This window comes from Netta rufina, assembly GCF_964035555.1.
Source record: "Netta rufina genome assembly, chromosome: 2".
In the NCBI taxonomy this organism is placed as follows: domain Eukaryota; kingdom Metazoa; phylum Chordata; class Aves; order Anseriformes; family Anatidae; genus Netta; species Netta rufina.
In genome coordinates, this window is record NC_140124.1 from 104,062,120 (window position 1) to 104,083,708 (window position 21,589).

Here is a 21,589-nt window from a genome sequence, read left to right on the forward strand (position 1 = left end):
AGAATGCCGAATGAAATCATTCAACATCCCAGACATCACATATCAGTATTTCCTCTTCACTGCTTAGTTTCTCTTCATTTCACACACACAAAAATATAGGCGCTCATGTTTGACAAAATGCATCGAGTACCATGAAAACAGTTGAAGTTGCTGGCAACTTTAACCAGAAAAAAACACACTTGCATAAATACAAATACTTCTGCACTTTTTGATTTTTGAAAAATGCCAAATAGTGTAATTCTAAGGTCACAAACCACATCCTAACTGTAGTTAAATATCAAGCAGTGAACTTAAAAAGTTAAGGCAAACAATTTAATACCTCTTCTTTTCGGGACAGCATACATAGGCACTGGCTACTGGTCATAGTATATGTTTAAGACTACATGACAGGCTTAGTAGTAATCTTATAATTTATATAGTGCTTCTTATTACTGAAGACCATTTAAATAACATTACCCTTTCAGTTGCTAAGAATTCCTGAAATCTTTGACACGAGATGCAGCTTCAAAATATGAAGTGTTCAAAAACAATACAAATATTTCAGCCCACCCTCTCTCACAAGCAGTGATATGAACCTGAGAATGAAAGTGACTGAAATACAAATCACCAACCAAATAGCTTCATTTGTAGTAGATGAATTGCACTAGAATAACAGTTCAAGTAAATAGAGTATTTTATACACAAATTTTTGTGATGATGGAGTTATCTAAAGAATCTGACTAGCTAACATGCTGGGTATTTTGTATTCTTGCTTTACTGGACAATCCTGAGCAGAAACAGCCACATGCCTGTCCATCATCTCTCTCATCATGCCAGTGAGGAAAATAAAAAGTTAACAATTGCTTAAGATTGTTCCCCCATACACACATCAAAAGCAAAAAGAAAGGTTATGTCTACGAATGATGTCATAGTTTAATAAAGAAGTATAAACGTAAAGTATAAACATAAAGGTCAAGGACAAAACTACGATTAAAACTTGATCACTCAGCAATCCTCATGAAGCATTAGTAATTCTTATAACCTGCTCTGAGACATTTACCCTGAAAATGCTGTTCCAGAAGCATCACTAGGAGAAGAGTGAATTAGGGGCGAAGTTGAAGGTCTGAAGCTATACTGCTCATCCTCTAAAGGCTGCAAGTCACATTCAGGAAGAACAGGCTGATGTTCTGGTAAATAAGCAGAATTTAATAACAAGTTTAAGCACAGGATACAAGTCTGTTTTCAGGAAAAGCCTTTTCTATAACTGGTTACATTTGCCTTTTTGGACTACTCTTCAGATTCACTTACCATTACTATCCTGGGAAGTCAAGGAGAGCTTCTCAAAAGTTACATGTTTCACATTCCCACTGCAAGCAGTACTGGCCTCTTTGTTTCTCTTCTCTATTTTTGGACTTTGCTTCGTCTCATCCGTGTTCAATTTCTGCACAGGCTTTGCTTTTGTAGGACTTACTAAGACATATTTACCAGATTGTTTGGCAGGTTTTAAGTTGCTGAGTGACACAGTGTTTCCTGTACTTCTCTCCAAACCATTAAGCGGTTCAGGAACAGCATTTGTTGCTTGATCTGTTTCTGCATCTTCCCTGGTACAACATCTGCTAGTAAGATTGTCAGTCTGGTGAGCAAACAGATTTCTCTGTGACATTTCTATTTTTGCTGATAAAGGAGTTCCACATCTCTGTGCATCATTTCTTGTAGGTGAGCGGGTACCAAGTGTATCTAATGTAAGGTCAGCACTTAAAGACTGTGAATGTTTACTATTTAATAAATCTGTCAACTTTTCTGAACCTTTTACACTATTTGTAGTCCTGTCTTCAAGCTTGGAAACATCAGATGGATTACAGATATTCTGAGTATCATTTTCTGCATGAAAATAATCCAGAAATCGCTTATCTACTTCTTGCTGTTCATCATGATCATTTAACAAGTCTTCTAGAAAAGCATCTTTATTTCTAACTTTACTCAGTAAAGAGCCATCAGTCGTAAAGTTCTGGACAGATGCGTCATGTTTCACAATACTCCCATATTCACTTTCATGTCCAAGCTCATCTGTCTTTCTAAGGTATTTTTCCATATCAAATGCACTGCTTTCGACATTGTTAGGTAACGCGTGATTAGCGGAGAGCTCCATCTCTTTAATAATTCCAGGAAGGAAACATGTTTTTTTATTTTTAGTTGAGAGTGCCATCATCATAGCAGCTAGCTGGGTAGGATCAGCACTGCAGGAAGCATTCGCAATAGCAGATGCAATTGTGCTAATACTTAGGACAGAATCAGAATGATTACATAAGCCACCTTCCACCTTGTCCTCATGAATTCCATCCTACAACAAAAGAAAATGGGTTAAGCACCAAATTAAGAAATGTATATTTTAAGTGATTTTGCATTTGCCTAATATGTTCACGTTTCTTGTTAAAACATTTCTAACCTACTGCCAAGAAGAAACACTACAATGGGAAAATTACTCATTTTGTAAACTATGTGGAACTGCTTGGTCTGTCAACCCAAATGAGGGAGGGAGAAAAAGGAAAATGAGATGACAATAGTAACACCTCGCTCTCCAAAGGATCATGGCATTCTAACAAAGTTACCCCAAGAAACAGAAATACCTGCTAGGATTTCAAATGATTGATATAAAAGGAACAAGTTGCTATGAAAGCTTAAATTTAGCCTTATTTAAAGAAGCAATAATAAGAAGAAGCGTCAAGTGACCTTTAAGTGACTTTTGTTCAAGTTCATACGTGCAATTAATAGAAGATACAAAGAAATACCTTTGAGTTACTTTGGGTAGCTGCTTCTGTATTAATGCTTTTTTGTATTCCAGCTGCAGAGTGCCATGCACTTTCACAGCTGGTAGAATTTCCATGTTCTTTTGTTTGTGTTTCCAAGTCTTCTAAGAAAGAAGAAAAAAGACTGATAATTAATTATATCGTCTCAACATCAGCATTCATTGGACACACATGCTCCTGTAGTGCTCTGTAGGAAAAAACTGCCATAATGGCACAAGTACAAATACATCAAATGTTGTCTGTGCAATACTCAAAGTCTACATTCAGTTCACAAAATGAGTACCATATGCTCATGCTCTTCATTTTCAGGTAGTTTATCACATTATTTCAAGCCAAACAAATATCATAAAATGGTATTTGCAAGGTACCATGAACACAAACCCAACTCCAGTAGAAAACTGGCAAAGTTATATCTGAGTAAATCCATTTTTCATATGCTGGAGGGTTTGACAGAGGTAAACAGCAATGACCTTGAAGGAGGACATGTTTCTGAAACCATCAAAACCATTAAGAATCTTCTTGATTACCAGACCAAACCCAAACTAGGAGATATTCTGATGAGATCTATAGGCTACCATAGCACCAAAGCAGTTTCTGCTTAAAGAAAAACATCCAGACTTCCTAGAACACTAAAAAACAAAGTTTTAAAAATGTTCAGCTTAGTAAGAAAATAATTATAAAGCATTTTTATTTATTTTTAATTTCTGTTCTGCTTGTAGCAGATATTTGGAGCTTAGATACACTTTGCATTTCAAGTAATACCCTCCCTCAAGTGGCTAAGCTCTCAGCTTCTTCTGCATTTACTGCTCCTTAAAGAGGAATTGCATACTGACATTGCTGATAAAGATCATTGCCAGCACTACTGAAAAATCAGATGGCAATAACTCTTAACATCCTGGCCATGAAGTGACCTAAAAACGTCCTTCCCCTAGCATTTATAGCAACACTCATATCAAAATAACTACAGAGCACATCAGGGTACTTGTCTATTATTTAAAGCAACAGTTATAGCTATTATTTACCTGAACAGTGGTCACAAACTTCAGTAGCTAGCTAGTTTCATGGTTTTTTTTTGTTTGTTTTTGTTTTGTTTTGTTTTTGACAAAAACACAGACTTCTTGGAATGGACTTAAGCACACTAACACTTAAAAAAAATTATTAGAAATGCTCAAAAATATTTGGAACATCCTGGAATGAGGAAGATAATGGCTGTAAAGTTGTTTTCAAGGACATGTGCTCCATAAAAACCTGATGGATGTTTTTCACCAAGTCACTGCATTAATGCTAGAGAGGCTCACAAAGATTGATGTCACCCCAACCATAGCAAGAACAGCAGACACACTTTAAAATGAACTTGCCTTTTGAGCAAGTACTCTTAATTATTTCCTAGGTGTAGCTTGTTAAGTTGATACACAAATATGCAAAGTGCATATTGTGATTTTCACATATAAAATCCTGAAAGAATCTCTTTTTACTTAGAGTCACTCAGATATCACAGAAGTGTATTTATTTATTTTAAAAGATGGTAGGAAAGAAATTAGACTATATACACACGCACAGACACAGACAGCTCATGCCCAATTCTAGTTCTTTCCCTACATCCTCGATACCTGTACAGGCAAACAAACCAGCTTTCTGGTTTCATTTCTTTTGGCAACGCATTTGTATAGCTTTTTCAATAGGAAAAAGCTCTGACCAGACTTCAGTTATTACACGGCACTGTAACCAGTGTCTAGAAATGCTCACATTACCAAGAAAACTTCAGCTACTATCTAGTATTAGAATGCTCCCTGTTGCAACTCTTTAGGCTCTGTGTTTTGTTGGTGCTTCCATCTTCAATCCCACACCCCTGAAAATGATTTGGTGAATGAGTCTATTACATATTCTTCTTAACAGTCCTTGCAAGTTACATACAAGTAATTCTTAACTACTGTTACAGACTGTCTAAGGCTGACCCTTCCGTTCAATAATTACCTGTAAACACATCAGAAAGCTGTGAAGTTTCTTGGACAGTGTCACATCCTGAGACATCAGATTGTCTTAGCAAAGCAACAGGTTCCCTTTTCTTCGGAGATGTAATATGATAACCAAAAGATGGCTATAAAAAAAAGTTACCCCAGAATACAGCATTAGTTGATTTAATCATTAATAGAAAGGTTCAGTTGGCTTGCAAAGCAGTTTCAGACACAGTGCCTCCCCAGTTGGTGTTTGGCTTCTGTATGGCTGAGAAATAACACACCTCCTAGCCTTGCAAGTGCCTAATCAAAATACACACGGTGTGATGCGGTGTGGTGTTTGTGTGAGCAACATTTAATTCAACTACTAGGTGGATTGTTTGCTCAGACCTCTAACAAGCAGCATGTAACATGGCATATTCTCCTCTCCGTAATCTTACGTATAATTAATTTTTGACCAAGAGGTAAAGATTCCCTGTTAACACCAACCAGCCCTTCATATCAGAAGTTCCAAGCGAGTACAAGTGAGAAACAAACTAATCCATACCTGTCGTATATACATACAGAATTTCCTTAATAAGCAAACTTATAAAGTAGTTCTCCAAAAGAATTAGTTACGATGTTTTTAATAACAGCAGTAGTTTTTTCCTTGTCCTTCCCTTGCACCTTCAAACATTATGATACATACCCGTTTCACATCACTGTCTCCACCAAGACAACCCAGAGCTTCAGATCTCTGACCAAAGAACTCTCCCAAAGACAAACGTAGGTAACTGGCATCTCTGTTAAGTTCAGATGTTCTCAGAAGAATGCAGCTATTGGCAGATTTCCATGAGCAGTCTGCTACTTCAGATGCATTTAGAATGTCTACTTTTTCTGCCTGTAGACAAAGAAGTTTCAGAAATTGTAACTTGCAAATAAATTAGTGTTATTCTGTTTACATTCAGATAATTATTTACCTGCCCAAGTCTGTGCTCTTTCTCAAATTCTTCCTGGTCTTGTGCAATCATTGCTGCTGCTTCAGCTTAAAACCAGAAAGGACACAAATTAAAACAAGTTGGAATTTAGTAAGCATTAATGTTACCATTTTGTGTCATTAAACTAAACTTTAAGGCAAAGATTGCAATGCTTAATTCTGCAACCAAGACAATCTGGGACACACCAGGAGTTGTTCCTCCCATTACAGTGGGAAAAGTTCATATGAAGTTTGCTTTAAAAGAGTATTTCCTGCATCCCTAGGAGCCACAGTAAAAGTAGTATTTGACTAGCTAACTTAGAGGTGAATAAAGGTGGCATCTTATGGCCTTAACACCAAACCAAACTCTCTCTCTATATATATAGTTTATATATATATATATTTGTAATGATTATGCCATCCACTCAAATACTTGTATTATTTTCATAATTAATATTTAAATAACAACAAACACTTCAGATCTCTTTTCTGAAATGATTTAAAAACTACTTATCAACAGATACTGTTACTACCTTACCATTTTGGTCTAGCTTAATGATACTTCAACGTTGAAGTATTTGGCCTTGTACACATAGCATCCCTAGTCACGGAGGAATACATCAAGAATGGATGCAAACGTGTAAAGTTAATATAGCTGTTGTCTATCAAAGTGACTTATGCGAAGTTGGAATACATACTGTTGAGGAAAGCAACAAAATTGGGTTGCTCAATAAAGAGGTATTCCAACTGTATCTCCTAACGGCAACATGCCGCTATCAATGACATGCTGTTACATCCAGTGGAACTTTAGGTCATTATCAGTTCTTTGATCTTCTGTGTAAGCCATAAGGAATCTTACGAGGACTTCCTGAAGCACTAAACTCTGTCAAGTGAGCAATCCTGCACTAACTACTCTATACAAGAATACATAGTGTGCATAACTCACTGACAGAGATAGACATGTTATTAGTGAGACTCAAGCATCATCAGATGTCATTTCTTTTCTGTCCATATAAAACAGATCTCTCAGCTGTCAAGCATTCAAGCATCATACTTGAACACTGCAGACAAACAGGCAAACTAGCAGACAGAAAAACACTATCCACGCTGAATCTGGAAGCACAGGTCTTGTACCATATGAAAAGGTAAGCCAAGCATCTGGAAAGCTTAATTCCTTTAAAAAACATCAGGTGGGGAAAAAGGTAAATACTCCTGGAAAAAATTTACAACAGACAAATATTCAAATGATTGGACAAGCTGAGTCTGAAATACAGCAAAGTGTCCAAAATGTCCTGGCATTTAAAAAAAATAATGAAGGAGCTCTGCTTTGCTGACATAGCTGATAGGGAAGTTTCTACTACACTGGATCTCATTTGTTTGTTCCAACAGAAAACCACCACAGTGTTGACAAACAATGCTTCAACCAATCAACCCTGTTTGATCTTGCATTCCTAATAAACTGTTCTGCACAGTGTCATCTTTGAAAGACTGGAGAACCTTGATCAGACATCTACAGAATATATTACCCCTCCCATATGTCAGCCTTAGAAACTAGGAGAGACGAGGAGAAATACTGTTGCATACAATGCTCCAATCTGTCTAGTAAAAACAGATGATCAGAGCATATTTTGGTGATAAGCAATTGGTTTGCCTACAGTACTACAGGCACACCATCCAAACCTGTATGACAAACAGAAAGGCTGCCATGAAGATCAGTCTGAGACAGTTAAAGGAAAATTTTTTAAAAAGCTATGTAAACCAAGGCCTGGGATTTCTTAGAAGAGCCCTGTAAACATCCCCAGTAGGTTCCAACATTTCAGTACTCACACCACTTCCTGGGAAGAGAAGGAAAAAAGGGAAGAAGCTGCCAACTATAGCTATTAATATAATTGTAGGCTACTAACAATGTCAGATTTCAATAATTTTTGTATCTAAAGTCCGAAGGATTTGCAACGTTAAATACTAACTTTTTAAATACAAAAAAAGTTTTAAAAGGGATTAAAGTTTACTTAACACTATACTACGGATAACAACAGTTAACTAAAATGGAAAAAGATTACATACATCCAGTTATGAAGTCTTCATCTATTTTATCATCTTCAGCCAGAATTAAGTCTTGTTCTTCATCAAATGAAGTATAATAAGCAAGATCAGTCACCCATTTGCCTTCTTCATTTTGATAAACAATGCTATGTGGTATATCGCCTGAAAGATACATCAAATACTGCACTGTTGATTAAAATAAATAATAGTAACATGGTAAAGTCTCTTAAATTTAAGTAAGGAGTTCACTTGCCAAGGGTCAGCAACAAGTTAATGCAGATAACATAGCTGCAACTGTAAGTTGCAGCAGTTTTTAATCAAAGAAGCAACTCTAAATGTTTCAATATAAGTCCAATATACATCAATTGGTATTTTTTGAAAGCTGCAGCTCAAAACTTATTCAAACTACTTATTTCTTATTTATAAAGAAACGGTGGATTTTTTTAAAAAATAATTTTCACAATTCAAAAAAATCATACCTAACAACTTTATTTCTCTTTCCATGTAAACAGTCTAGCCACAATTGCATACCTAGGTTATATCTAAAGCAGCCTACCTTTGTCTGCTGGAGACAAAGTTGTGTTCTCACAGCTGTCTGCAGTTGGAGACAGGTAAGCATCAGCAAGACCAACTTCACATTCAGTTGAATCTGCAGTTCCAGGTGCATTTGCACTAAGAGGAATTTTAGGAGTGGTGTAGGGCTCCGAAATTGCTTTTGCTGGATGTAGTACTTCTGCATCAGAAGCGGCAGCCTGACACTCAGAAGAGGATTGTATTTCTTGCTTTGAAAGAGCACTTGTGACATCAGCTTCATGGCTGTCCATACACTGAAGATACAGTGAATCTAATCGCAACTCAGCAGCACTGCGGGAATCTAGTGCATCTCCGCTAGTCATGGAGTTCTCAGGGAAAAATAATAATGATTTTTAAAGTGTCAGCATTGCATTTGTTAACTGTTTATGTTAATAGTCCTAGGTTAAAAAATAGCCAAAGTCAACTATGTTTGAAAAGTATATCTAGACAAATTATTATTCATCTTTTATAAAGTGACTTTGGGTTGTTAGTTCAACCTCTTACAAGTTTTCAAATGCACTACTTTTTAAAAAAATATTATATATATTATATATATATATACATATATACATACACACAGAAACTACTGTCTTATTCTCTACATTATAAATAGAAATTTAAATAGCAATTCCATACCAGTTGCCTTATTGCTCTGGGCAGCATCTCTCTTTGCTCTGGACATGCAGTTATCCCTTGGTTTTGTGAATCTTCATCACTAGCATTTCCAGAGTCTGCTCCTGTCACTGCTGGATAAGTGTCAGGAACCCGAAAGTCCTCCTTAAATATATAATAATAATAATAAAGATTTCTGTTGCACTACAACAGATATACTGGAGATAAGAAAAGATATAGTTATTTCTATAAAGTTTAAAAATATATTTCCAGTAAAGTGTTTGTTCATGTGCCACTGCCATCTCTGGCTGCCAGCACTACTGAAGAGGACAGTAACTCCTGGCTATACCAACCCACAGAACTGCCCCACTGAGCACATGCACAGCAAGAGGATGGAGGATCTCTTCTTCCTCCTACTGCATTCTTTCACCGTCCTTAACGAGTACACCGTACTGCCTCTCTTCTCCTCTAGAACCACTGCTGAAAAAGGACCAACTCAGCGCCTGCTGTACCCACCCCACCACCCTCTACAGTGGGGTGGAAGCAGGAACATTACACAAACAGGAGAGAGCTGAGAGCAGATAACGTAACTGCTACTTGCACTCTTCACAGTGGCCACAGGGTCTCAAACAACCACCTGTTCCTTCCTTCATGTACAGCTGTAGATCAGCAACTGGCAGCCTCTCCAGAACTACTGTTAGGGAGGTTAACAGAACACTTCCCACAGCCTGGAAAGTCTGAAGCCAGGTAGGGAATTTCCGAACCTATCAAGCAACACCTCCTTAGAGTCATTACAATCTTTCCTGTAACGATTTTTAAGCAATAAATAAATTTTATGACACTTTTTTTGAAGCTACTTGACAAAACATTTACCTGTTTGAATAAATCACACTTTCCTACTCTGGTCAAGCGTGCAAGTGTCAGTTTCCCATCCAAGCAATCTGTTTGTAACAGGCTTAGCTGCTACGCGAAGCCAAGCCAAGAAGCAGCTAGCTGCTGCTCTGTGCTTACCCTCCACACACTGACTGCCTCTCTAAGGCTCTTATTTCCTCCCCTAGAAAACTAAATCTTCATGATGCTGTTCACTTAATAAAACCTTGAAGACTTTTACCCACAACAATAACCTGGTGATTGAAAAGCTCTTTATAAACTAGTTGTACACTACAAAATAAGCAGACATTAGTGCCAGCAAGCGTTACCTTAATATTTACAGAAATAAAAAATAAAACTAATAGGAAGTAATATTTTGTCAGAAGTGAATTAAATTTATTTTCAAAAAGGGTAACAAATATCTTAATACAAAACTCCACTCCATCCTTTGAAGACTGATGCAGTTAGGACTTTAACTTTAATTAAGAATCAATAGTTGTAACATGTGAAGTAGTTTTGTTACAGAACCATCAGAATAAAATGAAGCAATTCCTACACAGACAACATGCCCATCTCCTGGACATTACAAGCAAGATCGATAGGTGGCCTTACTTGCCATTCAGCTGACCCCCCCTTGTTGGTGGTGGTGGGGAAGGGGTAAAGCAATATTTTATGGGTATAGACAGCTTTTTTATTCTTCATTAAGGTTTCTTTGCATTCAGATGCTGGTAATTGAATTTAAATCAGAAGGCCTTCAGAAGACTATGGTGTCAGTACAGACTTCAGCTCTGTTACCGATATTTTCCTTATTGGACACAAGAGGATCCCAAACGCTCGTCTACAAACACCTCACCATTTTTGACACTAAAACCTCTGCTAGAAAGCTGAAAACAATGTTTAGAAGAGATATTCCTACCATAATGCATTCAAGAGAAGACCTCAGAGATGCAGTAAGTTCAGACTAGCACACACAACACAGAACTCTAAAAAAGAAGCTCCAGAAAGGGCAGACTGAACCGTAGCACACATGAAGTTTGTCAGGCACAGGCTAGCTCTATCTTCAGCAACTGCTGACATACATCCTACCTCACTGTCACTCTGAAAGGTCAAGCTAGCAATCCAATATCACATGCTAATATCCTAATGGATACTTGAGTAACGTGCTGCTCAGGACATTATTTCCTTTTCTTTAGGACAAACTATCTTACAGCTCAGAATTGGATTATTTGTTGTTTTTTTTTTTATTTATTGTCTGAAAAATATACTTTTGTAATAAGGTCTAAGACATGCAGTCTCAAGTAGCCCAGCAGGAAAAGTCCTTCTTCAGGAAACACTACTGATGCAAAGTTAGTTATTACCGGATTTCTGAGGACAAGTCTCCATCATCCCAGAGAAGGGAGAAATCTACTCTTTAGCAATCTGGATTAAATTTTTCGTTTGCAAGATCAAGTAACAGAATTGAGTGCATAGAACTGCTTATCAGGAAAAATAAGAAAATGACAAAGGAGGAGTGTGAGGAGCAGTGCTAGGGGATGGAAAACCTGAACAGAGACTTGAATATAGAAGACTCCTATATAGATAGTACATAGACACCTAATAGGGAGTAGGAAGTTCTTAAGCTTTGACACTAGCCTTCCAGTTTAACACCTCTCAAAACAGCCAGCTACTTACCTAATTTCTTCATGCCTTATCTCATAAACAAGATCTTCTGTAACAAGCATATGTACCAGCTCCTAGCTCTGGACTACAAAGAAGAGGACAATAAATACAAAAATAGCTACCTAACTTCTTTCCTATTTTCCTCTCCTTCCAGGGAAAACCTTGCAAAGGTAAAGGAGAGTCAGAATCTCACTTGATCATTTTGTTTGCTAGTTTAGTGCTGTATTTACTGTCAAAAAAATCCTTTACTTACAGGCTACTTGTTGGGCAGTAGTTTGGTTTGTCAGGAGAGAAAATCTATTCGCCCTGGCAGACAACCTTCAAAGATGTTACCCTGCTTAAGGGCTGTTGGGCATGCAGAGTTTGGGACTCCACTTTAAACTTACCTGAAGCAAGCCATTTTCAGACAGCTTCAGTGCTGCGTAGCATTCTGAAAGTTTCTTTACATTGATGTCTCCTCTCGTTATTTCTGGTGGTATCAGCTGTTCAAAATAGGCTTCCAGCTGGTTATCAAAGAACTCTTCATCATCAATATCGTCATCTAGTGAAAGAAAAGAAAATACCCCACTCACCCTTCATATTTAATAATCACCTGATCTACTATCAGAGCAACACCACAAACTTTAACACAGAGACACAGTCGGATCAGAATTATCCTCTTTTTCCCCCACTCAAAAAGAATTGGGTCACAGTAACACATGGCAATCTTATGCTGTGAGTAGTGATATACAGAAATACAAGATGCCCATAAGGTAGCATTTCAACTCCCAGACGAAGTCACTCATCTTCCTTCAAAGTGCTATATTCCACCACATTCAAGCTACCAAATTGTATATACAGTCACTTATGAGTGAAAAGCAAATATACGTAACATTTTTCAAACTACACTGAAACTGGCTGAAGCATCATTCTATTTTAAAGATTTAAAAAAAGTGCTGTTATTAAATACAGTACTATTCCTACTGCTCCCAAGTAAAGTTTATACAATTTCAGGTTTGTTTTTTTAAATTTGTGAAGGTTACAGGGAAGGGAAAGTTCTCAGGGCTTTCGTTTGTTTGTTCTTAAAGTCTCAAACTTCAGTCAGCATTTTAGGTCATGGTTAAAAACACTCTTAAAACCACTGTAGAACATATTCCAAAAAGAAATCCAACAGTTTTTATTATTATTTCTAGAATCCAGTGCCTTGCCTGTCTTTTCCTATTAAAAACAGTATACTCAAACAGGCTTTGTATTTACAAAACAAAACAAAAAAAAGAATTGTGGCTGTTTCCACATATCATAACCCAGGAGGGGAGACCTACAGCTGGCTAAGTTTATCCAATCTTTGAAAACCTTATCTTTGAAATAAAAACTAATACTATCCTCAGAACCAAAGTTCACAGAGATCATCTCTTTTAATCCTAACTGAAACTGTAGTTGGGGTTACCACTGTGTTATATGAATGCCCACTCTTCTACCTCTGTTTCTGATTCACAGTAATTTTTTCAGATTATCCCTTCCAGTTGTGATCTTCTTTGAAGCTCCACAGCTACCTGCTCCTGTTACAATTTCAAGAGTCAGTTTCCTCAATTAATTTGTATTAGGAGTATTAAAGAAAAACAAGATTTTGATGAAGTGTAATCCTGTATGAAATACGACCATAGAACTGTTTGGGTAGGAAGGGACCTTAAAGATCACCTTGTTCCAACCCCCTGCCATGGGCAGGGACACCTCCCACCAGACCAGGTTGCCCAGGGCCCCATCCAGCCTGGCCTTGAGCACCTCCAGGGATGGGGCATCCACAGCTTCTTTGGGTAGCCTGTTCCTGGGCCTCACCACCCTGTGAGTGAAGAATTTCCTCCTAACACCTAATCTAAATCCCCCCTCTTTTAGTTTAAAACCATTCCCCCTTGTCCTATTGTTATCTGCCTAAATAAAACAAAACAAAAAAGTAATAGCTTTCTTCTCAAGAAGGCAGTAACATTGTGTCAGAATTCTAGGCTCAACTACCCAGAGAAAGTTATAAAGTTCTAAATGCTCTTACCAGTGGAATCTCCTTCTAAGCTTGCAAGAGATGACAGTTTCTCATTTTCCAAAAAACTTGAAAGGCTATTGCTAAGATGATCACTTGAGGTTTCACCTTCTACCAGCTTTTCAGAAGGTTCAGATGGACCAACCTGTAAAAAACATCCAGAGAAAAATGCATCTAGAAGTTATTAGCTATTGTATAAATCCACTTAATAGTAAATAACTAAGGTGGTCTAATAACATTCTAAAATCCCCCCCGTCACTTTCTTCCTCCATATCCCAGCAAACATTCTAGTTCCTATGAATTTTGCCTGCTAGCTTCCAGAATGGATACGTGCAAGAGACACAAAGATCATAAAACAGATAGAGGGAAAAAGAACCTGAATAACACCAAACATAAAAGGTTTCAGAACTAAAACACTGAACCACTGCATTAAAGACTTAACTTGCTGGGGGGGGGGGGAAGGGGAGGAGCGATAAACCTCTCTTCATTCAGTAAGCCATAATCCCAGCTTAAAGTATGAAGTAGGAAACACTCAAGTTGTTCCTATACTGCTATAACAATGCTTCTTCAGAAATCACATGCCAGATCAACCCTTTGAAAAAAAAAATAAAATAAAATCAACAAACAGAAATTCAATGTCTATTTTGGTTCTGTCTAAACTGATAAGCAGTTCATCTTTGACAGCTACCAAAAAATCAAAGTTCAGAAAGGGGCAGACAGTAGATAGTTGGAAAAAACTTGAATTATGGTTTTCAACTGACAGCCTGTGAGCATTTAACTGCAAGTCACTGGTTATTGGGCCCTTAGAAAATAAAAAAAAAAAAAAGAAATCAGTTGAAAGAAAGCTAAGTAAATACTAGCTGACACATGAAGAAGAATGTAGCTGGCCAGTATCTTGCTACAACCTGAAGCATATTTTCTATAGGGGCCACAGGAACTCCCATTCGCACCTGCCTTATAACTCTGTGCTTGTAATTATCAGCTTTTCTGAAGCAGTGGACAAAAGCAGCTGAAGCTCGGCCCTGTCAATACCCTGCGTGCTAGCTCTGGGTTACAGAGGCAAAAAAAATAATAATCCAGGTGCAACAATAGGATTGGGATCTTACAAATGGTGCAATTTATGTCGGGAACACTAAAGAAACCATCTGAACTGATACTCCTCAAAGCAATTAACAAGTTCAGGGGCAAGGCAAATCCGGCTGACATTATCTACTTCAAATTCCAAAAGCGTTCAGAGAGGTTCCTTCAAGGCTCTTCATTAAGCTAAACTACAACTGCGATAAGAAGATCCACACATGAATAAAGAATGAGAAGACAGCACAGGGTAGGAGTAAACAACAGCTTCCACAATTAAGAGAGATCAGGTGGAGCCATGCTCCCATGGTGTTAATTATGTTAAGTGAGCTGGAAAAAGGAAGCAAAATGAGGCACGACACATTCAGCATCACAGTACTTTGACAGCCTTCAGGTCCACCCGAAGAACAACAAAAACTGATCAATTTCCTCCCTCCTCCTCTCACAGAGTTAAAACTTATGAGATTACTACTTGAAAAAACTTTAATTGCACTATATTTAGAAAAGGTTTCACCTTGTTATTCTTAATGTCTGGAAGAAAACATATTCCAGTTGGCAAATCTGGAACAAAAGAATGTAGTAAAAAAAAAATATCAGTATGTTATACTATTAACTGATAGCTATTGTATAAGAGAGCAGGCAGCATCTTGAAGATCCTGTCATACACTATAAAAATAACCCTGAAACATATGTGTTATCACAAGACCAAAATATGTTCTTATAACAATTATTAAAAGTATCTTGGAAATAATTAAAAAGACAGGGCTTCATCAAGGCTAAAACTGTAAACATTGTCTGATCATTACTGCCTGAAGGACTTCTACAAAGCAGTGTAAAAAGGTAAGGAATCCCTCATTGCACCAAGAGAAGCAGGAACAGCAACAAGTGTTAAATTCCACTGTTGCATTTCACCTGTTGAGCCAATACTTTTTTTCTTTTTTGATCACTTGGAAGCAACTTACAATTTTATTTTTACTATATCCACACATAATCTAATTGTAAGTCCTGCAAGACAAAACATTTTAGACATGCACACACAGATTTTAGCAAAAAAGATTCCTAACTTAGTAATAGATGGGAATAAAAGCAGTTTACAGACTACAGTCCTAATCATTGAATAAACCACAAATTAAAATGGGATGGCTAAGCAGCACTGAGCACTACCTAACCCAAACACTGGGCCTTCCAGTTTCAAAGGCCTCATGATTTTTGCTGCCATAGTTAAGTGCCACTTCCTCAAGACTACAATAATAAATGACTGAAGACAGCACTTGACTTAGAATTGTGCTTTACGAGCTCCATTTATATGACAAGCCATGCTTTCTAATTGAATCTGTTCTTATTAAATTAAGAATATTTACTTCATGAACATTCAGATAAAGTTTCGAGGAGACTAGAAATAAGTGTTCACTAAGTATATGTACTGAATTTTTAAGGAGCCAGAAGAATTTAACCACAGGACTAGCATTAGCAAGTCCTTCCTCTTCCCCCCAAGTTGAACGTCAACAACCACACATTTAAAACAAGTTACAGAACACTGTTTTGCTTCCACTGTTCTAGGCATACATGTTTTTCCAGAAAGCACAGTTCTCATGGCAAGTACTTCAAACCACTTTTTGATACATCACACTAGGAAAGTACGAACTTCCACTTTCTACAGCTGCAGTTAAAGATCACACATCAGAGGCTGGAACAGGTCAAGAAAAAGGACATTAATTAAGATATAATTCCATAGACTTAAACCAACTGAAAGAGAAGGGTTAGAAAACAACTTACACATACTTTTTCACAGGTAAAAGTTCCTCAAATAAATTCAGAGTCCTATTTGCATTCTAGTTACAGCATTTTACAGCAAGCACCTTTTTTTTTTTTTTTTTACCACCTTCCTGTCTAGCTTTTTTGGATAGAAATCCAACATGATGTCAGCCACAAGCTTTCTGTGTCCAGAGTTTGTTCCAATTAAAAATAAAAAGATTCTTCTTCAAACCCCATTTACACAATGTCACAAAACACTGAAAGGATCAAGAGAAGACACCTAGACCATAACAAGCTATTTCTACTGACAAGCATGCAATCCCTCTCCAAGTTTAATACCTTCCAATTGCTCAAGTGGTAATAAATCAAGTAAGGTATCTTGACGGTGATTTGAATGCTCAATGACATTCTGGCCTTGATCACCATATATCGAGCAGGATTCTTTCAGGCAAACACTAGCAGGTTGAGGTTCTTTAACTTGAGTAGCAACTTCACTAAAAAAAAAAAAAAAAAAGAAAAATAATTTTTTCAATAAAAAATAACAAGATTACATATCTAGCAACATTACTGTACAACATCTCTCTATATAAAGATTTGAGAAATTGCCCAATTTTAATACCTTCATCTCTAGAAAGCCAGCTGTTCGCATCAACATAGATCCTACACATCTTTACTTGACATTTTATAACACAGGGATAGTTATCAAGATCACAAGGGCTGCCTTTTCACAACCTAAAGTGTTCCACTGAAGCACTTACTGTAATTTAATGTTAAAATATGCCCCCTTTTTGCCCTTGTTTGTTCCTTTCTCTTGATTTTTTGCAATAAGTGAGAAAAGTATAAAGGGGAAGAGGTTTATGCCATGCAAGTTCCATAATCCAATTGAGAGCAGGTCAAACAAACACTAACGATTTTGCTAAGCCTATAAATACCAGTATACCTCTCATAACATTACATTAGGGCCTAAATCATAAAGAACATTGAACATAAAGAATATTGAACAGAACTACTTCGAATTTCATTAACAGCTTTTGTAATTCTGCAGGAAGGTTACTTTTCACTTCTGATAAGATGTTAAAATTTACACGCTGAGTAAAGTTAAATATTTTTGCATTAATATTTCATGTCTTAATTTTATTTGAATTCCAAAGTCTAAACTGTGACTTTTTAAACTTAAGTACATGCACGTTTAGTCAATTAGACAGCAGAACTCTGTTCGTGTAGAGCTGCAGGCCTAAGTGGCAGGGTTGCACGGGATTGCACATTCTCCTTCCCCTTCAGAAAACACAGGGGAGCTGTCTTCGCAAGGAAAGCACCTGAGCTCCTCAACCCTGTACACTAACACACAAACGCACAGCTGAGCTCTCTAGTTACCAAAGGCCTGCAGTGGAAGCTGCGACTCAAGCAGGCAGCCACTGCCAGTAGCAGCCCGCTTTTCAAGGCATGCCAACAACCAATCATCTTCTCATCCCATTCCTCTCACAACGGGAGCTCCATACTGCGTGGCAAGGTAAGACTCCACTTTAGGATGCTGGCTGCTGCTGTAGGGAAAACACACCACTTACGGGGGAGTAAACAGCACCATCAGAGATCGGGGCAGCTGGCAGGAGGCACATTATTGTCAGAGACCAAATTCACCCGGGTTGTTATGACTGACGAGGTATTTTCCAAATCCAAACATATTCCACTATCAGCTTATAGAATAGCTTAATAAATCTACATATTATATACTGGTACGTGCATTTTAGGAAAGAACTAGTTTTAGGTATCTCACTCACAGGTCATCATGAAAGCTGAGGGCAAATCTCCCCATCGGCTCAGGATCTGACTGGCTACCATGAGGAGACTGTGACAGAGGTGACTGTTTCCCTTCTTCTATGTAAGATGCCAGGATATCAGAAAACCTGTGAGGGTTGGGAGGGAAAGCACAAAACAGAGCTGTTCTAATATGCATTTCTCAAAGAAATAGAAGAAAAGTCATATTTGAGGGCCACTCATCTTCTGTATGTTTATTTACTTGAAAAGTGTAACATTTTCCAGCCTATCTGTTTTTATAGAAACATATATGCACCCTGAACGATCTTCCCCAAGCTTCTGAAGTTCTTTAAAGAAATACCACTTTTTTTTTTTTTTTTTTTTTTGTGTGGCTATTGCTGTCCCATTAGAAAAGCACACTTCTGCAAAGACAGGTTATCGCAGTCTGATCTTACTTCATGGTAAGTCACACAGGACAGCAATAAAGCGAGCAAAGGCTTCAGTTGTTACTCTGTGCCCTAATCCTTGTTGAACACATCATTGTAGGTTGTGTGAAGTTCCAATTGGTATCCACAACACTACATCTTACATTAGCTTAGATTCAATTAACATAGAAACCACCTGTAAAAAATACACATTCTCTGCACGTCCTCCAACTTGAGTATAGTAAGCTGAAGAACCAAATTAAGCTTGATTAGTATCTTTATTCTGAAGACTAAACTACTCTTCTAAGGATTATTTTTTTAAAAAACACGTTACATGTTATGTATGTAATCCACATTTTTGACTGCTCTTGATTAGTAAACAGTTCTATCGCCCAATACTGCATCCAAATAAGCTTTCCTGTCCAAATTAAGCACGTCAGGGCAGCTAAGAAGCGCTAATCGGCAGCCTCACCTGTCGTCGCAGCCCGCTTTGCTCCTGGCGACGGTGGAAGCGGCGACGGGCAGGCCGGGGTTGGAGGAAGCCGTGACATTGCCCAAGGCGAGGCTGGCGCTGCTGTTCAGGGAAGCGCCCAGGAAGCTGGGGAAGGTCTCGTCGGCGATCCGCCTCACGTCCTCCATCCCCTGCGCCAGGCGGTCCCAACACCGAGCCCCGTGAGGAGGAGGAGGAGGAGGAAGAAAGGGGAGGGGGAGGCCTCGCGCGGGCCCAACCGCCAAAACTTCAAATCGTTAAACGGGCGCGCGCGCGCCTCAACGCCACGCAACGGCCCCAGCGCGAGGCAGCGCCCCCCCCCCCCCCCCACTCCCACACACACACACCCCGAGCGCCCCCCACCCTGAGCCTTCGCTCCCTCCTCTTCCTCACCTGCTGCGGGGCGGCGGCACCGGCCCCGCTCGCAGCCCCCCGAGCCCGGGGAAGGCAGCCCCGGCCGCTGAGGCCGTTAGCGCCGTTAGGGCCGTTGGGCGGGGCGGGAGCTGCCTCCTCCCCTCCCCTCCCCTCTCTTCTCCTCTCTCCTCCCCTCATCCGGGGCCGCGCGTTGGTGTTGGGGGCTGAAAGATCACTCACGGAGTGGCATCGGGGTTTTGTACTGCGTGAGGGTCAACACAACACAAACGGAATAAAGAAAATAAACAGAAAAACGCGCCCTGTAAAAGCAGCAGCCGCCTGCAACGCACAGCCCGGGAAGCCGAGGCTGGAATGCACTGTGAGCGTGCACAGGGTAACGCGGTATCCTCTTTCAAGGGGATAAAAACACTCCTCAGGGAAGGCAGCCTTTCAAAGTGCTGGATAAATTTAATAATAAATTAAAAAAATAAATTTAAAAATAAATTTTTGTAAGTGGCTGCTTCAATCCTCACTCAGTACGCCCTCCTGTAATCTCTCTCCCTCCCTTCTGTGGGTTCTGCTGTTTGTGTCCAAGGGCCCAGGTCCCGCCCGTGAGTACAGCCCATAATCCTGACTCACGTGGGCACCAGAGATGACTAAAGATGAATTTGAGAAAGTGGAGCCGGGCAGCCGAGGACATGGAGCAAAAGGACCTGGTAATGAGGGGCAGCAGTGCAAAATGGCAGGCAGGGGGAAAGGCCAGCGTCAGCCACAAAAGCAGCAAGAGTTCAGCTGCTGAAGTCAAAGCACTTGGCCAGGCCAGTGGAAACATGACTCATTTAAGCTGAAAATGTTAACAGCATTCTCCCCTTGGTAAGAAGGGTGACTGGAATTCGTCAGGGTATCTAACAGTGTTCAGCACAGGAACATAACATGACCGTGTGTCACACACTAAAGGGTTACCTGGCCTGCGGGTAACAGGCAACAGCAGGTTTTGTGGAATTCCATAATACACAAGGACACAGAAGCTTTATTTCCTAAACTCTTCTGCTTTATCACAGATTACTAAAAACACCACCAGCAAGTTTACATATGATTAACGAGGCAAGTATATATCAAGATATTAAACATTATTACCAGAAAAGCAAATATGTTAATAGTATAGCAGATATCAGGAATATATATCCATATATATATACAGTCAGCCAGGCATCCCCAGTGAGGGTCCAATGTGTTTAGGAAGTCCTGTAGGAAAAGTTTGTGTGTGGACAATTCCCAGAAAGAGAAGCTCCATTCTGGATAGAAAACAAATCATTTTTGCATCACAGAAACCAGAGGGCCTAGGACACCACTACTTAAAGCAGCCAACAGATGCCGCTAATTTCTATTTTTCAGCTGAAACAGCTAAGGGATGATCACGTTTACTACTCAGACAAAAAAAAAAAAATAGCTTTCCCAGACTATTTTTCTCTTCTTTCAGCTAAAACAGCCAATAGCAGTTGTCAATTCCCACTTCCTCAGGACACTTCAGGGTATACCTCAGGGTGTTTCTCACCTTTCCAGTTGATAAGCTGCTGTTACACTTCCTTGCTTTTGTCCTCATTGATGGTGTTTCCAGGATGTCTCCAGTTGTTAAGTGCCCAGCTGCACTTCAAAGAGGCGGGCTGTGCTTCTCCACGGTGTTTTTGGTTCACAGACCCACTCCTTAGGCGGGCAGGCAATTTCTTCTCTCAGGGTTTTCTGTTAGCCTTTTCCCATTGCAGCCAGGTCGCCTTTACAGCTGCTCTCAATAAGAAACTACAAAAAGTTACCATTTACCCGACTGTTACCATTAGGTGGTTATTGTGGGCTCCAGAACAGCAGAAGCAAATTTTAAAGGAAATGCAAGCAGGAGTCTTTCCCGTAGATCGGAGGCTTACCAAGGATGGTTATACATTAAGTTATTCTTACATATATTTTACACTTTTTTTAATTTTTAATTTTTTTAATTTTGTTGTTGTTATGTTGCAGTAATTGAGGCATATCTCACACACTCTAGTGTTTCACAGGACAAATTTATATCATAGGAAAACAGCAAGGTATACAGACACTGCCACATTGCTTTTTTATTAATAGCTGCATAGGAAGGAGCTTTTGCTTTGTTTTTGTTTTGTTTTGTTTCTGTGTTACACCAAAAATGCAGTAAAGATTAATTGCTGTACTGAAGGGAGCAAAAGGGATAAAAGCAATTCTGCAAATGGCTTAAACCTTCAAAATTGTATTTTGCTGCTTG

At 38.9% G+C, this 21,589-nt stretch overlaps 1 protein-coding gene across 1 annotated transcript in view; it reads right to left on the reverse strand.

The window, feature by feature from the left end:
* CEP192 (centrosomal protein 192) overlaps positions 1 to 19,428 on the reverse strand; it is a 63,146-nt gene extending 43,718 nt beyond the window's left edge. Inside the window, exons 1-16 of the mRNA XM_084281510.1 lie at positions 19,357 to 19,428; positions 18,946 to 19,115; positions 18,072 to 18,197; positions 16,633 to 16,787; positions 15,053 to 15,099; positions 13,477 to 13,609; positions 11,840 to 11,994; positions 8,949 to 9,089; positions 8,296 to 8,641; positions 7,761 to 7,901; positions 5,701 to 5,765; positions 5,430 to 5,621; positions 4,761 to 4,884; positions 2,769 to 2,890; positions 1,288 to 2,320; positions 1,040 to 1,166 (exon numbers count right to left, since the gene is read on the reverse strand). Coding sequence (XP_084137636.1) covers positions 1,040 to 1,166; positions 1,288 to 2,320; positions 2,769 to 2,890; positions 4,761 to 4,884; positions 5,430 to 5,621; positions 5,701 to 5,765; positions 7,761 to 7,901; positions 8,296 to 8,641; positions 8,949 to 9,089; positions 11,840 to 11,994; positions 13,477 to 13,609; positions 15,053 to 15,099; positions 16,633 to 16,787; positions 18,072 to 18,197; positions 18,946 to 19,112 — 3,074 coding nt within the window. The 5' untranslated portion in view covers positions 19,113 to 19,115; positions 19,357 to 19,428. The remainder of the gene's footprint in view (positions 1 to 1,039; positions 1,167 to 1,287; positions 2,321 to 2,768; positions 2,891 to 4,760; positions 4,885 to 5,429; positions 5,622 to 5,700; positions 5,766 to 7,760; positions 7,902 to 8,295; positions 8,642 to 8,948; positions 9,090 to 11,839; positions 11,995 to 13,476; positions 13,610 to 15,052; positions 15,100 to 16,632; positions 16,788 to 18,071; positions 18,198 to 18,945; positions 19,116 to 19,356) is intronic.
* Positions 19,429 to 21,589: the final 2,161 nt, after the last annotated feature.